General features: G+C 40.8%; 1 protein-coding gene across 1 annotated transcript; it reads right to left on the bottom strand.

Moving 5' to 3' along the window:
- Positions 1–6578: 6578 nt before the first annotated feature.
- LOC137912705 (cystathionine gamma-lyase-like) lies at positions 6579–14778 on the bottom strand. Its single transcript, XM_068756839.1, has 12 exons — positions 14559–14778; positions 12649–12730; positions 12427–12522; positions 12201–12310; positions 11803–11937; positions 11629–11686; positions 11305–11382; positions 10113–10265; positions 9029–9150; positions 8821–8873; positions 8357–8495; positions 6579–7689 (listed from the first exon to the last, which is right to left on the bottom strand). Exons 1-12 carry the CDS (start codon positions 14733–14735, stop codon positions 7675–7677), a joined length of 1218 nt encoding a protein of 405 aa, XP_068612940.1. The 5' UTR covers positions 14736–14778; the 3' UTR covers positions 6579–7674.
- Between the last annotated feature and the right edge of the window lie 1435 nt (positions 14779–16213).

Below are 16213 nucleotides of genomic sequence, written 5' to 3'. Positions count from 1 at the left end.
TACATTAAGTTTGCATGAGATCAGCAACTCTCTGAGAAAATGAAAGAACTTTACCTGGAAAAGAGCTTGAGAAAATAAAAGACAGCAAGAAACAGTGGGCCAGAATATAAGTCTGATTGATTATGTTATGACCGTACCAAATAGAGTCCATAACAACAATTGACTATACTGACATAAAGCACCCTGTGTTTTATGTCCAACTAAAATCTACAGATTATTTTGACTGATAGCAGAAAGCCTGCTATTTATCATACTTGCGTACTGTAGTAGTGGAACACGTTGTACAAATCATCTATAAAAGTTCTTGCTCAGGCCCATAACCAACTCTCCTCTCTGGTCCACTGATGCGTGGTCCAATAGGATTAGCATTGCTCTTAAAGTAGTAAATCGGTGTTAGAATATAGATGTGAATGGGGTTTCAGCATTATGATCACAAGGAAAATAGCTATTTATGTGTTCTAAATCGGCCCAAATCTTAAGTGTCACCAGGTTATTGTGGAGAATGTTCTGGTAAAGGGAGGTCAATGCAAAATCCTGTCATGACAACATCAAGATTAATCTCTACCACATTTATTGATTTTATAACCGTGTTCACTTTTAATGTATAATTTTATTGTTTGAATTTTATTGATTTTATATCCGTGTTCACATTTTTATTGTTTGTATTTTCTGTATTACTTTACTGTTTTTATTATGTACACTGTAAAGCGTCTTTGAGTTTTCAGAGAAGTGCTCTATAAATAAAATGTATTATTATTATTAAAAGTTGAATGCATGATTTCATGCATAGAATAAATTAACTGTTTTCTTCGGTATCTGTAAAACAGCTTACTTCCTCAAATCAGTCATCAGTAATGTGTTATTTCCTTATGTACGAGGAAGGAACTACATCAATCCATTCATCTGCAGCCTTAGGATTGCAAACTAGTTCCTGTGTTAACAGCTCTGTGGCATTGGCTCGCAGTTTATTCATCTTCCTGTTTGTCACGATGCAAATCAACTGGTCATTACCAATTAATTTTGTCCATTGATGTGAGGGAAAGGGGCCACGTCAAACTGACATTAACATAATCAATTACAAACAACTTGGAAAAACACATGTGACAAATGAAATGATCGCCTGTCCAATTAGATTTTTAAAGAAATATTTTTGTTCAATCTTATGCCAGAAATATAGGAATCACTTTGAGCACAGAAACTGGCTGCTGTTATAAATAATAGTTATTTGCTTTTAATGAACATGTTATATAATGCTGCTTTGTTGATGTGAGGGATATGGGACTGGTTCAAATCCTCCCTGAGAATTAAAAATAGATTTCAAAGCATTCTCATGCAGCCACACCTCAAACAACAAACCACCATTGCAGATCTGTCTGTTTCAGGGAAGGACCTTATACATCAGCTGTGCTGCAGGGGTCCATGTGTTAAGGTTGAGACTGCTGAGGTAGTTATCAGCCAGATAAGGGCGGGCGTTCACATCTCTCAGTCTCAGTCTCTCAGAAGGTGAAGGTTATGCTATAACAAAATTGAAATTTACTTTTAAGGCATCTTCCAGGCAATAGAAATACAACTCCTAGTAAGAAAATAAAAATGCGAATAGAAAACCATTTAGTAATAATAAGGAAAGAAGATAAGATATATGTATACACACACAGGAGAGAGAGAGATGGAGAGATCCGTGATCCACCCTGTCTCTTGATTTCATTCTAATCTTTTAACAACTTTTCGATATATCTTATGACATTTAAACTCAGCTAATAACATGACCTCCTCCTCTCTCATTGGTGGAGGTAATGAGAGCAAGCCTGCATCATCCAACTAATCCCATTTAACATTTGATGATCTTTCATTCAATATACATAAACACACTCAAAGGGCCTGTAGACATGCAAATAATGATGGTCGAGATGGTTTATGGTCGCATAGCAGCGCACTAGAAGCAGCTCGTGGGGCTTAGTGTCTCGGCAGTGTCCCTCTCCAGCTACCAGTTCACACCCCATACTTTGGTCCATGATGGACTTGAACCAGCCACTCTCTGGTGCACGCCAAGTCCTTGTGCACCGAGCTACTGCCAACTCAGCCACGTTATATGTGATAGTAGAACAGCATGTTTCAATATTTGCCACTTGTTGAAGGTCAGCCTTTTCTCTTTCTCATGAAAGATCTCTCCATGTTGTATTGACGTCTGTCTTCCTTCACCTCTCGATTCAGAATTAGTTGTGATTTAATTTTATCCTCTTTGATGTTTTCTCATGCGTGACTGCTGCTCAGACGACCGACACATTTATTTGCGTGATCTTAAATCACGTGTCTTTATACGCATATAATCATTCGAGTATTAACCCATCAAGGCAGGAAATCTGCAGCATCTGTCACTGGTTGATGGAAATGTCGGTTGACATTTGAGTGTGATTGCTATTTGCCAAAACACAAGCACTGGTTCATTTGAACAGTAGCATATTGTGTTTTCACATCATATGGATCCAACTTTAAGCACTGACAGATTTGGAACATCGCAGGTGAAGGAATCCAATAAAGATAGACAGAAGGTGACTTTGGATTGTTACTGTAGCCATTAAAGCAAAAGAGGATTATTTTGGCTCTGAGTCAGTTACATTATTTTTTGCACGAAGCTAAGTGTCTTGAATTTTAAAAAAAAGCTGAGTCACTGTTTAAATCATTTTAACATTTTAGCTTTTTTTCTTTATTAAAGTTGCACCAAAGAACATTTAATCGTTAGAGCCAGACAGATAAATCACCTTATGTTAGCTCGCTCATTGCAGGTGTGTGTGTGTGTGTGTGTGCGTGTGTGTGTGCGCTGTTGGTTAGAGTCCAACACTTCCCACATAAGTGTTTGTTTGTTACTCTTAAAGCACCAAATAAATCTTTCAGCTTATAGGTGTGATACAATCAATTAATTAATTCAATTCATTTTTGTTCTCATTTTATTATTTTAGACACAGGAGGACATCACTTATTGTGTCAGAATGTCACAAACAAAATTCAAGACAGTTTAAAATGCAGTGACTCCAATCGATGCAACGTTTACGTCGACGTCGCATAAATGTATTTTAATAACACCTCAGATCCTCATGCAAAGCTGGATCTCATCAAATGTTTGATGGATGTCTCATTGCAATGAGTTTACTTTTGGGTTTACTCGATTCCTTTTATTCAATCAACTAGATTTTTTGTTTTTTGTTTTTACCTTGCATGGAGGGGATTTGTTTGTTGGTCTGTGTGTTATCTGTTTTTAGCCAAACCCCCAGTCGCCTCATGTTTCCTGTGCACATTTCAACATGCCTGCATGTTTAAGGACCTCTAGTGGTTGCCGTGACTCTTTTCACTTTGACATTTCTTTTTACTTCATTCCTCAACTGTCATGATCAAAACCCAACATCGCCTGCGGTCGGCTGAGCTCTTCTTCGCATCCATTAATGTTTCAGCAGGAATACAAGAGAAATGAGGATGGCAGCGATGAAAGAAGAAGAAGAACAGCAGGTACACCCGCACAGAGGTCATATATCGAGATAGCGTTGGAGATGCTGTGACGGGCTTTCAGGAGGACATCCATCAGTCTGTCTAACATGCAAGACTTTTACAAAGAATTAAAACATCAGTGATTTAGTTAGAGCTCAGAAATTTTATTTTTTTCCACACGGATTACTGAAGACACAGTTTTAAAAGTCACTAAAGTCCCTCCATTTGGAGACGTTGAGATTTGTCTTCTGGTTTTAAAAATATATATCTATATTCTTCACAATATACATGATAAGTTTCTGATAATATCCTGCATGTCCATTGTGATTCATGACGGCTCCAATGACTGAGTCAGACTCATCCCTAACAGAAAAGGTGTTGCGCTGCAACTCTTACCGTACGTGTCCAGATTTCCTGGATGATGCATTTTTGCCAGCAAAAACAAGCCCTTCTTGGAAACAAATGAAGCATTCGGTTTGGATAAATCCATACTGGAGGGAGAAAATCTGCTTTCTCTCCTCTCAACAAAACAACTGTCACGGCCCAGAGTGTGAATAATTGATTCGATGCTTCACCTCGACAAGGTTAGGAGCAGGAAAAAAATTCCTCACGGCTGAAACTCCAAGCGCATCCATCTCCTCAGTGGTAACACTAATAAGTAATTTCCTTACTTTTATTCCATGTTCCGATCTGTTGGATGTTGTCGTCTACGATGAGACACACATGTGGCATGTTAAAGTCTCTTAATCCTTCAACGCTCGAGCAGATGGAGGGTAATAATTAGAGCCTGAAGGCAATTTCATGCTTAATCTCGCTCCATGTATGCAGATGGCAGCCTGTCCTGCAGTGGTGGCGCTTGTGTCAGGCCCAAGTAAAAAAAAAAAAGAAGAAGAAAAAGGCCTCCACATCCTCTGCAAACAACTGAAAATGTATCTGTCAGAATTGTTGCCATTATCCTAGACAAGAAACTCTCATTTAACTCTGACAAAGCTGTCATTCAGGGCTGCAGGAACATTTGCAACAAAAATAAGGGCAAAGTAGAAAATTACATAAATTTTACGGCCTAAAATTACCATCAGTATGAACGTGCATTATACACTATGACACTGAAAATAAATTGGAACATGCTGAAAGTCAAATACACTGGGATCTTATTTGTAAGGTTCATTCGGTTGTCTCATTCAATCTGTCGTTAATGTATTCTTTAATTTCTATGTCTAATAAAGCAATTCAAGTGAAATTAATGCCCCATTTTGGCCCATGTAACGCTGTACCAGGCACACGAGCAGATCTGTGCTGTGATTCGGAACTGCTGTTATTGTGTCCCTGTGCAGTAGCTCTCAACAATAAAATGGGTTTACTTACCGTTCAAGTCATTTATGTGAACAATAAAATACCCAGTTACCCAGGCTGCCGTTTATTCTCTGGTCTTTCTTCACAGTGAACAAACTGGGTAATGTGGAATAGAGATAATGGCTTCATTATCTCATTAGGCAAACTCCCACCTCTACTCCCAATGTTTGAATTTACTTCACAAAACCAACAATTCCCAGACTGCTGATTTTATTGCGCCGTTGGGACATTAAACCTGAACCGTTGTTAAAAGCAGGAATTCTTGTCGATAGACAATCATCACACCAGCCTGTTGCGCTAACTCACGATTTGCAGGTCAAAAGCCATATCGTGGCTTGTTGGAATATGTGAGAAAATAGTCCCTGGTTTGAGGTTTCACTATTTGAGTTGTCCTAGAATACATTTAGGTGGAAAGTCAACATTGGGTACAATAAATGATTGGTGCTGCAGCAGTAAACCCTTCTCTTGTGTCCTGGTTAAAGGATCTGCTTTACCGGTTTTCTCTAAATATATCAATTTTATGAGTCATAAATGTTCCGTGATTATGTTCACACACATCATCTGAACATACAAGATAGTATATACCAGTATAACAATGGTTACCGTAATATATTATAATGTTCAAACACACACACACGTCACATCCTTTGCCTTCCCTTACATAACAGCCTTGCAGTGACAATTGTTATTAAATTCTGACTCTAATGCGAGACATCAACTTGAAATGTACATAAAACTCGTCTACTAAAGAGCAGTATCCAGAGGAAACTGTACTCACCACACAATTATTTGGTATTGTTTTTCAGTTTCCTGAAATTGTCGCACACACACTGTTCAGCATGACCGTACTGTTCGTAGCTTCTGGGAACTGCATGCAGGAGGGATGCACAGTCACCAAAACGGCAAGCAGCCCACCAAGCCGTGACCCTCTTATCTGCAGAGTTGTGTACATGAATGTCTGCGACGACAGACGAACGCTAGTGGGTGGCCTCTTAACCGCGATCCAGCAAACTGAAAACTCACACGAGTCACAGCAGCTCTTGATGTTTACATTTAATGCTTTTTGCCTCATATCTTGTTGTTTCAGCTGCTGTTTCAGTTAATGTAATACCATAGTAACATCTTTAAATAAGCATCAAAAGCCCCCGTAGCCATTGCTCAGACTTCTATCCATCTGATAGATGTGAGTTTTTTAAAAGATGCTGACACTGAAAATAAGCAGTGAATGATGAGGTATCGTACCACCCTCCAGATCCACGGCAAAAAAATCTAACCACACTCCAAGATCCCAGGATCCAAGTCAAAGTTAGGGGGGGGGCAAAGATAAAAATTCCAAACAGCTTAACAGTTTTATTTTATTGCAGAGCCTATACCCACAAGCACCATTTTCATTTAAACTAAAAACTAAAACTTCCCCTGAATCCATTCAATCACACCAAGTGTCCTTTGAGGCAGCGCTTTGTGGCTGATTAAAGATCCAGTGAAACCCTTTCAAGATTAGAAGTGGCCTCCTGGAGAGAATGGAAACCTTGGGTCTCTGTGGAAATGACATTGATAGACTGAATCATTAGGATGTCAACTACCATATTACATCACACAGCTGAGCTCCCACTGCGGAGCCATTCAGTGTCCAGTCTAAACTCCATGTGGCGTATCGACTGACTTCGCGTACTGATGGTGAGTCCACATTAACTTCGTATGTGTGCAGCTGGATGTTTGAGAAAAGAAAGAAATGGAGAAACGTGTACCGCAAGTGGATTTAATGAATTTGGCAGTTACACACATGACATTGGTCTTCAGTGGTTTGTCCTCCATTAAGCTTGAATGCAACGTGATGTTTGATTTGAATTCACAGGAGGAACGGAGAGTTAGCGCCAATGCTTAGATCAAACACTTGAAGCATACCGGTATTATCAAGTACCATAACAAATCAAATGCTGCATCGTTTTGTTTTGTTTTTTGTGGGGGGGGTGGATTTGCAACCCCGTGCACAATTCCTCTCATCACATTTAAGTATAGACGATATTCATTTTCAATAACCATTTCTGAACAAGTCACAAAGAGAATCAAGACCCCAGCAAAAATTAGCACCTCACCGATTCATATCACCCCCGATACTATGCAATGATTTAAACATTTTTTTCCATTTGGATACTTTTCTAAGCATCAGAATTACAAGCAACCTATAGTACTAATAAAAACAAAAACAAGATTTTTGGTGTGTTTTTTCCTGCAGAAACTGTTCATATGAGTCTTGCCTGAATAGATCTGCGCCCCTTTAACAACTCATTCAGGGCCAGCCGTTTTCAGCTCAGCCCTTCGCCGAGTGTCAGCAGCTTTCACTCATTTTGCCCTATTTTTTCCAAGACACACAGAATTTTATGTGCGATGACAATGCGAACGCCAAACCTACCAAACGAACGATTTAAGTCTCTTCATCAGGAAAAATAAATTGAGTTCCTACAGTTTTTCATTCCGGAGTTATTGGCCATTCAAGTAAGGCAGAATTCAATTTCAAATCTAATTGACGTCAACGACATTTAATGAGTTCGGAGCTCTTCAAAATAAAATTAAAAACAAAAAAGACATACGGACATGGAAATAAAGGTTCCAGAAAATAGACAATGAAAACTCATGCTTAGTTTAACATGCATCAGAAATATTCTTATGTCAAAACTAACTTGATTATTCATTCACACACAAATCTTTTTCTTAAATGTGTTCCCTGATGGGTGAATTTCTTCGGCCTGTGCATCGCATGTTGGGCTGTGATGAACAGGCCCTTCCAGTCTCCAAACAGACCTCAGACGATTCCACCTCGAGCCTCCAGGAAGTCCTTGTTCACATCTTTGGACACTATTAAAATGAAAAGGGACAACAACAAAAAATCAATAGTCAGAAGAAGATTAACAACCATACGTTGTTACCACTATGATAATTATTTAACAACCCAGACTTGTGACTCAAACCTAAGACGAGGACAAGTCGAGCATTATCTGACCTGCCTTCCCCTCCAATTACCGGTATACGCTTCACCCATCATAGAGGCCCACAGGTGGTTATTAGGGCTTTCCGTTTCCATTTGCTGCAAATGGGCAATGGAGGCATTCAGAATGTCCCCAGTGGACTGCAATTTCCTTTCAGATTATTATAAGGTGCATCTTATCTTAGCTGCAGAACTTTCAGTTCAGTTCTGTCCTAACTGACTGGTGGAGAGAACAGAGATTTGTTCGCGGCCTCAGAAGCATTTGAAGTAGAAATTAAACAACCTTTATCGTACCTACGTTTTAACCCCGAGTACAATTTGTGATCCTTGTGACATCCGAGATTAGATAAAACTTGGCTCTTGCCCTCTGAATAATCATTACGGAGCCGGCTGAGTAACACCCACAGATCCTTCAAAGCATTCATGAATTGAGCTGTGGTGAAGCATTAACTAACTGTTGCAACAATTTGTGATGGAAATCATGCACATTTACTTTCAAGAACACGTTATGATGGCAGCCGAAGTTGCATCACTCACAGCAGCATTCAGTGCTTGCTTCAGATCGTCGATGATGTCGGCCACGTCCTCCAGCCCCACGGAGAGTCGGATCAGAGTGTCACTGATCCCCAGGACGCATCTCTCTTTCTCTGGCAGCGATGCATGAGTCATAATTGCCCTAAATCATGTCAACAAAAGACAGAGCTACTTACAAATTAAACGCATACATGAAAGGCATCATGCTGTTTCATTCGAAATCCGAGCTCTGACATCGTGGAAATAAAATAAAATGCATCTAATAGGATTTTTGTCTTGATCTCTGGTGCCCCCTCGTGGTGGCGCTGCTTACATTGCATCATTTAGTATAGTTGAAAAGTCTCTATTAAAAGTTAAAATATTAATGATTTTACTGCACAATGTGTGACATTAAGTTTGGTTTAAGTACAGTTCAATTGAATGCCAAGAGTAAAATAAGTAATAATGCATAGAGCGGAAATACTTACGGATGTTCTGCTAAACTTTCATAACCTCCGAGACTCTCAGCCAAAGCAAATACCTTAAGCAATACAACAGAAGAAGAACAGCAGAGAGCATTGAACAGAAATCTAGAAACAATCAAATTGTGGTACTTTTTCTTCTCCTTTTCAAAAGGTCTCTTGTCAGAGACCTTTTGTTTGATCTGCACTGTTCTGTGTTCACTGCGGTTCTTACCTTCAAGCTGCTGAGAAAGGTTTTTGCATGCTCAAGTTGTCCTTTGATGTAGAAGGACAACATGCCAGAACATCCTGTGCACTGTCTCTTCATTAACTCATGCTGCGAGTGAGAAGGCAGGCCTATGTTGGAGAGCCAACAAACAAGTGGAGGTGAGCCCCATCACAGACAGCATGGTGAAAACCACACATTATACCCGTAGTATTCTTGCATGGACTCAAGTGTTTCTACTAGTATACGTATAAAGGATACATATTTTACAATATTTAATCATAGTTTTATGCATTTAAATGTCAGGTTAAACAGCTTTTCTTATGACTTCAAGCATACAGGCATTGGCAGTTATTTGGAAGACTGGTGAGTCCAGTATGCTAAGCTGAAAGTTTCATCTGCGCACCTTCATCTCAATCAATGTCCTTTTCATGAAATGAACATTAGACTGGCAGTGTTTCTATATAACTTTCAATTTCATTTTTGTCCAAAGATTTGTTTTTGGAACTCAACATCTTAATACATTTGCAATTATCTTTGTTCTCAAAAGATGATTCTGAGCCTTAAACTGCAAACTTCACAAAATTGAATTCATCTAAAATCAGGCATATGAACAACTGATGGCACTGATAAGAGGTATAGCCTACATGAACCATTTACTGTTGAATGTTGAATTGTAGCCTTTTATCTCATCTTCCTTGGATTTGGTTTTCCTGAGTATCATTTTAGAGTCTAAAATAAAGATTACATTGAAATGAACAATTTACATATTGTATATAAGGTTTAGTTAGACCAGAGAAACTCGTGGACAAAGCTTTTTTTTTAAAGCCCCGTCTCTCATTTTCTATTCAGAAATGGAAATGGGTTGAAACAAAAGGTGCAGAGATAACAGTGAATGTGAAAACACTAACAGGCTGCTACTATGCAACATGACCTTTGTTCAACTGCGTGTTTCTTTGTGTGTTCCTATGCAGAATATAATTATAAAGTACCGAGGGTGTTTGTCCTACAATTATAACATTACACAAGATGCAATTAGCAGGACTGACGCAACACTTTGCACACATGAGGAGTAATTCTAGTTTATAGCGACCTGGGAAAATGACACGCTCCACTCTCGGATCAGCTTCCAAGAATTTTGCAACAGCCGTGGCATTCTTGAAGTGCCTCTCCATTCGCAGGTGCAGCGTTTTAAGTCCTCGGTTGCACAAGTAGCAGTCGAAAGGAGATGGAACACAACCCAGTGCTGAAACAAAGCAGAATCCAACACCTTAAAACCAGGTCAGGCAAACAGCCTTCATTAAAAAAGGTTAATCATCAACTTCAATGGGTTCAGACATTTGGTGAATATGGAACACTACGTGCTCTTTCTTCAGCCCATTGCAAAGCCCCGTGCAGGCTTCTATATTATTGTTTGACAAATCCAAGCGTCTTTTTCAGGTGCCCATGTTGTTAAAATAACTTTGTAAATCAAGTCCCCCCTCCCCTGTCATTTAAAAAGCCCGGCAGATGTACCTACACAGGCTGGTTGACAATACACGTACAAAATCTTCTTTAGTCGGATATGCTGCTGCATTTCTACCAGTGGATCAGGATTTATCGAGGCGGGTGTTATACCAAAAGAGATTCATTTCTGAACCTGGACCGTGTTTGTGACCTTTCTGGGATAGATAGAGGAACAGTAGCTAGAATTCAAGAATGAAGCTACTGTCCATTTGTCCTCTTCGGACAAATGTCACTGCTGTCACACACATGCATGAGACATAATATTAAAGGACAGTGGGGGCTGAAGGTCCCCTACCCCAGCACCTCACATTTACTACTCGGTGAAGACAAATTATACTAATTAGCAATGTAACCGGTTCACCTGGTTTTTATAGGGAGTAAGAGATTAGCCAACAACTGGATAAAGTCCTGCTACACCCAAACCCTACCCCAGCTCATAATTATGAGCCTTAATATAATAATGCATTTTACCCTATGATTATGAAGATTACTTGGGTGGAGAGAATTTGACAGGCCCTATATGAACTCCCATATGCCATACATATCGTGCAAGTTTGGTCCTTGAGGGCGGACTCCAGAGCTACTTCTTATTGTGGCTTCAAGCAAACCAGTAAAACCAGCAAGCGTTTTGTTTGGAAAATGACACAAATTATACATCACTGAGAGATAATTCTGTTGTTTGACTCATGTTTCTACTTCATGCAGATTCTCAATAATGCTGCTATTTACTCTCTACTGTAAATAGAGGGCTTGGATAATTTGCATTTTTCTCTACTCACCATTTTGGAGAAACTTCAGTTTCTTGTGCAGATCATCCCGGTTCGTTGAGACCAGACCCATTACGACGTCGCTGTGGCCTGTAAAACATTTTTAACACAGGAATAAAAGGTGGGACTGTATTTATTAAAGTGTAAATTGCAAAGCAGTTAATGTTGGAGCCAAAAATCTTGACTACAATTTCCTGTCCTATAGCCTTTAATAGTTCTGTGCATGCTGGTGGATCATCATCTTTCTCCTCCTAAACGAGCTCGGCTGATGCCATTTTGTGAAAGATTGCATCAGATTTCAAAGAACATTCTGTTAGGAAAATCAACATAACCTACCATTCATGTATTTGGTGGCGGAATACATGCAGATATCAGCTCCCAAACATAAGGGCCGCTGAAGAAGGGATGGCCGACATGAAGGGAAATAATCAGTGACAAATTCTCCACATGAATTGCATTTTTTAATTAAGAGTTTTAATAGTGTTAAACAAAACTGAAGCATGCGCTGACCTGAAAATATGCAGACATGAATGTGTTGTCTACAACCACAATGATGTCTCTGTTGTAGTCATGTACCAAATCAGAGCAGGTCTTAATGTCGACGACCTTCATTGTGGGGTTGGTGGGTGTCTCCAACCACACCAGCTACAATGAGGAAGACAGCATGTTAATGAACATGGAGGGTGAGACATTACAACCACTCACTACCCCCCCCCCCCTCACAAAAGAAAAAACATTAACAGATACATTAAATACAAAGCAAAAAAATAAAAGCGTAAGAAAGCCATTACAATCCCAGAACCGAATTTCTTTCGATTATTATGTACTTTCAATTATTCTCTGCTGGAAGGGAGAACAAATAATGGGGGGGAAAAAAGCAAATTTAAATTAAATTATAACCAACTTACTTTAGTGTTTGTCTTGAGAGCAACTTTCAGGTTATCTGGATTTGTCATGTCAGCAAGAGTCACATCCAGGCCAAGTTCTGATGCAACTCTTTGGAAATAGCGGTTTGTGCCTTGCAATTGAGAAGGTCCAACAAAGTCACAATGTGCTTCCACCAAGAGCCATGTTGTGGCAAGACAACAATACGACACAAGTTGTAACATACTACAATGGGGGGGGGGGTCTCACCTCCATACACGTCGTCCATGCAGATAATCCCATCGCCTGCCTTCAGCATGTGCGTGATCGTAACTGTGGCTGCCAGTCCAGATGCAAGAGCAAGGCCTTCAAAAGGGAAACTCAGTGAGAACCAAATCTTTCTCCAGAGCAATAAAAGCTCAAATTTGCCCACATGGTGTTTCTGTAGAAAACGTCTGAAGCGATTAAGCTTCTGCTACAATAGTTACTTACAATACTTTGCGCCATCCAAAGCAGCCACAGCCTTCTCAAGACAGTTTCTTGTAGGGTTTCCACTGCGACTGTATTCAAAGCCCTGCATAAAAACAGTTATATTCATAATAATAAAAAAAATAGCAATAATGATGCAAATAGTAGCAACCCATGCACGTTCGTGACAACAGGAAATAGGCTGAAAAAGAGAGACCTTGAACATTGATTATCATTTTTACTGCTGAACAACTTTATTTCTTTCACAATCTCATTGTTTATGCTGCAAGGAAGAACATGTACCCCCCCCCCCCGTTACTATAAGAACCGTACAGAGGCAGATTCAACAGCTAATGCCAAATGTGTAGTTAACACAGTTAATAGAAATTACAATTATGTAAAATAACCCATGAATTATAGATTTCATGACAGTAGAATTTTGTCCATTTCTAAGAATCTTTCAAAGCGACCTTTGGTCTCGTCCATGTCTGTGAATGGCCTTGAGCGCTTGTGTCGTACTGTAATTGCTGAACTATTATGCGCACCTGTGAAAAAGCCGCACCCACTGAATTTTAAAAAAATATTTATTTTGTACAAAAATAAGCCGCACATATTCGTAAACTGCAGGTGTCTACCGGTACATTGAAACAAATGATATTTAACGGAACACGGCTCGTAACGATATCCGCAGCAGGTCTCCAAGGTGAACAGCCTCTGGCATGTTAGATCAAGGGAAGTCGGCAAATCAGATCCGTAACTTCGGGATAAGGATTGGCTCTAGGGGCTGGGTCGGTCGGGCTGGGGTGCGAAGCGGGGCTGGGCTCGAGCCGCGGCTGGGGGAGCAGTCGCCCCGTCGCCCCGTCGCCCTCCCCCCTCCGCCCGTCGGAGGCTGCGCGGCGCGCGCGCCCGCCTGGCGGGGTGTCCCCGTCCCCCTTGCCCCCGTGCCCCTCATCCTCCGTCCGCGGGAGCGTGGTGCGGCAGGGGTGGGGACGCCCGGGAGGTCGAGGGGGCGGGTTCCTTCCCTGCGGGGCGGCGCGTCCGACGCCGCGTAGCGGCTGGCGGCGGGGGACCGGGTACGGCGGTCCGGCGGCGGCGACTCTGGACGCGCGCCGGGCCCTTCTCGCGGATCTCCCCAGCTACGCGCAAGCGGGGCTTTCCCTCCGGGCGGGCGGGCGTTAATTTCGCAACGAAAATAAATAGGCTTTAACGAAACACGGCTCGTAACGAAAGTGGGAAAATATACGTCAATTTGCCACGTCGTTGCATAAACCGCAAGGTTCAAAATATTGGAAAAAAGTAGCGGCTTGTACACCGGGAATTACGGTAGGTCTCTCAGAGAAACCAGCCTTCGGAATCAGCGGCTACACTTCCTTGTTGGCGAGAACCATTGGAAAGTCTGGATCGCACCAGAACTTGACCGACTTTTCATGACGAGGTTTTTGGAATAGACTCTGATAAATAAACAGTATAAAAAAAACACAACCACGGTTCTGTCTTTCCCTGCTTCACCTGTAAAGTGTCTTGTAATAACTTCTGTTATGATCTGGCGCTATATCAATACAATTAAGTTCAATTTGAGCAACTTTGGCGGATGTTTGTACTTCCTGAACGCTGTCCATCCCAGCTGTCAGCCTTTTGTTTCCCCCCAGATATTATTTTCCATCAATCCAAACCTCACAGATTAATTCAGAAATCATTGATTGCTGTGGAATGAATATAAATAAACTAAAGTGAAAACAAGCATGTTTCCTGTTCATGTGTCTAAAATGTAATCAAAAATAAATAACAGAAAAAGTTTTTTTTTAATTTCCCCTGACACATGGAGGGGAGGGAGTTGGGGGGGGGGGGGGGGGGGGGGGGTCCGGCTTGGTGCACGTGCTCGATCGATGCCCCTCGTTGGCTCCAGTCCCCGGTAAAGACATAGTCGGACTTACGGCGTGCTTTCCTGGCGCAGTCTGCTTGAACGTAGTGGAGAGCGAAATCAGCGGAACTACGGCCATTGACGTCCATTGCTCCGGCTCCTGGCCGACGTGAATCGCGTCAGAGGCGAACGATTTATACGGAGCGATGAACCCGCCGTTCTGCTCGTCCAGGATGTGGTTCTGCTCCATAACGACGCTCTCGCCTTCGCCCCACGCTGCCTTGATGTTTTGTGCCTCGTCACAGCAGCGTGAGGGGGGGGGGTAAAGTCATTTCATAAACCCTAAGTGGTCGCTGAAGTCATTGGCGTGAACCAATCAGCATTCCCCAAACAGGCAGCGGAAGGCATTTATTGGAGGTTGAGAAGGGGCGTTCATCGCGTTGGGAGCGGCTGTTCGCGTTTTCGGAGCGGACTGATGAAACCGAGCGCGTCAACAGGGCTGTTGCAATATTTGGTTCTTATCTGTCGCTCGGAATTCCGTTTTTAAGCAAATGAATGGGGCCATTTTCAGGCCCAACATGAAGAAAAAAGTGAACATTAAATAAACAATTTGAAATTGAAAATTGTTTCCATTTTCCCCCCATTTTTTTTTATTATCTTATTTTCTCTTCTGTGGATGTATGAGTGAATGGGATCGTGTTGTGAGATGTGTACAATGACAATAAAATATTTATATTACAATTTTTGATCAACATTTGTCAAACTGGCTCAACTAGTTTGACAACAAACAAGTTATGCTGCTTTGACATTCATTATCAGCTGGCAAATGTTGCATTTCTTTTGCGCCACCATATTTAATGCCGCGGTTTCATCTTCAAAGTGTTAAGTATAACAAGTCACATGAGAGAGATAGTATAACACACACAGGTGTTTTATGCATAAGGATAACATTTCTATCATCGTGCTTTACTCTGGACATGTATACCTTATTTTTTTATATAAGTTATATAAGGCTTTGTTGATGAAAATGCCTTGAATTTTCTCATAACTGAGTAATTCGAAGAAGCATTAAAACTTCTCCGTATTTCGTTCTGGCAATAAAATCCCCCAAAATATTTCTTTCTTTACCTTCCCCGCCAGATGGCGGTATTTTCTCTTGTTTTAGAGGTATACTGTAATATGCATGATGTAGCTCTTGTGAGCGCATGTATATGAGTACATGTCGTTTAGAGGTGTATTTGGTAAAACATTTAAAATAATATAAAAAATATGCATAATTTGAACAAAATCAAATTTAAAGGGATACAATCTAGTAAAACCCTAATCTTTGATAGTGATTGTCAGAATTACAAGGTCAGAATAAAGAGTTAGTCCTGAGTTGCTGCGACCTGAGCACTCCTCCACTCTGGGCCAACATAACCTACTAACCTAATGCATGTCATTATTAGTCAATATTATATATTATAGTTCTGAAATGTCGAGATATTTAAACGTTGAAACCTAATTTTATATAGTAATTTAATACTGGAAAGTAGTAGAAGTAGACTTATGTATCTTGCGCTGCTTGCCGGATGCAAGACACCTGACCTTTAATAACCTTTCCAAACTATCGCGATACTACCAGGCGGAAGTCACTCGCCGAATCTTCCGTACAAGTCAACAACAGCAGCTAATGTAGTTCAGCGAAAAACCGAGTTTGGGACGAGCGGAAGCTTTTACTTTTACAGA

Source organism: Brachionichthys hirsutus, unplaced genomic scaffold (genome assembly GCF_040956055.1).
Source record: "Brachionichthys hirsutus isolate HB-005 unplaced genomic scaffold, CSIRO-AGI_Bhir_v1 contig_468, whole genome shotgun sequence".
Classification (NCBI taxonomy): Eukaryota; Metazoa; Chordata; class Actinopteri; order Lophiiformes; family Brachionichthyidae; genus Brachionichthys; species Brachionichthys hirsutus.
Note: the sequence above shows the minus strand (reverse complement) of the source record. Positions and strands in the feature narration are given on the sequence as shown.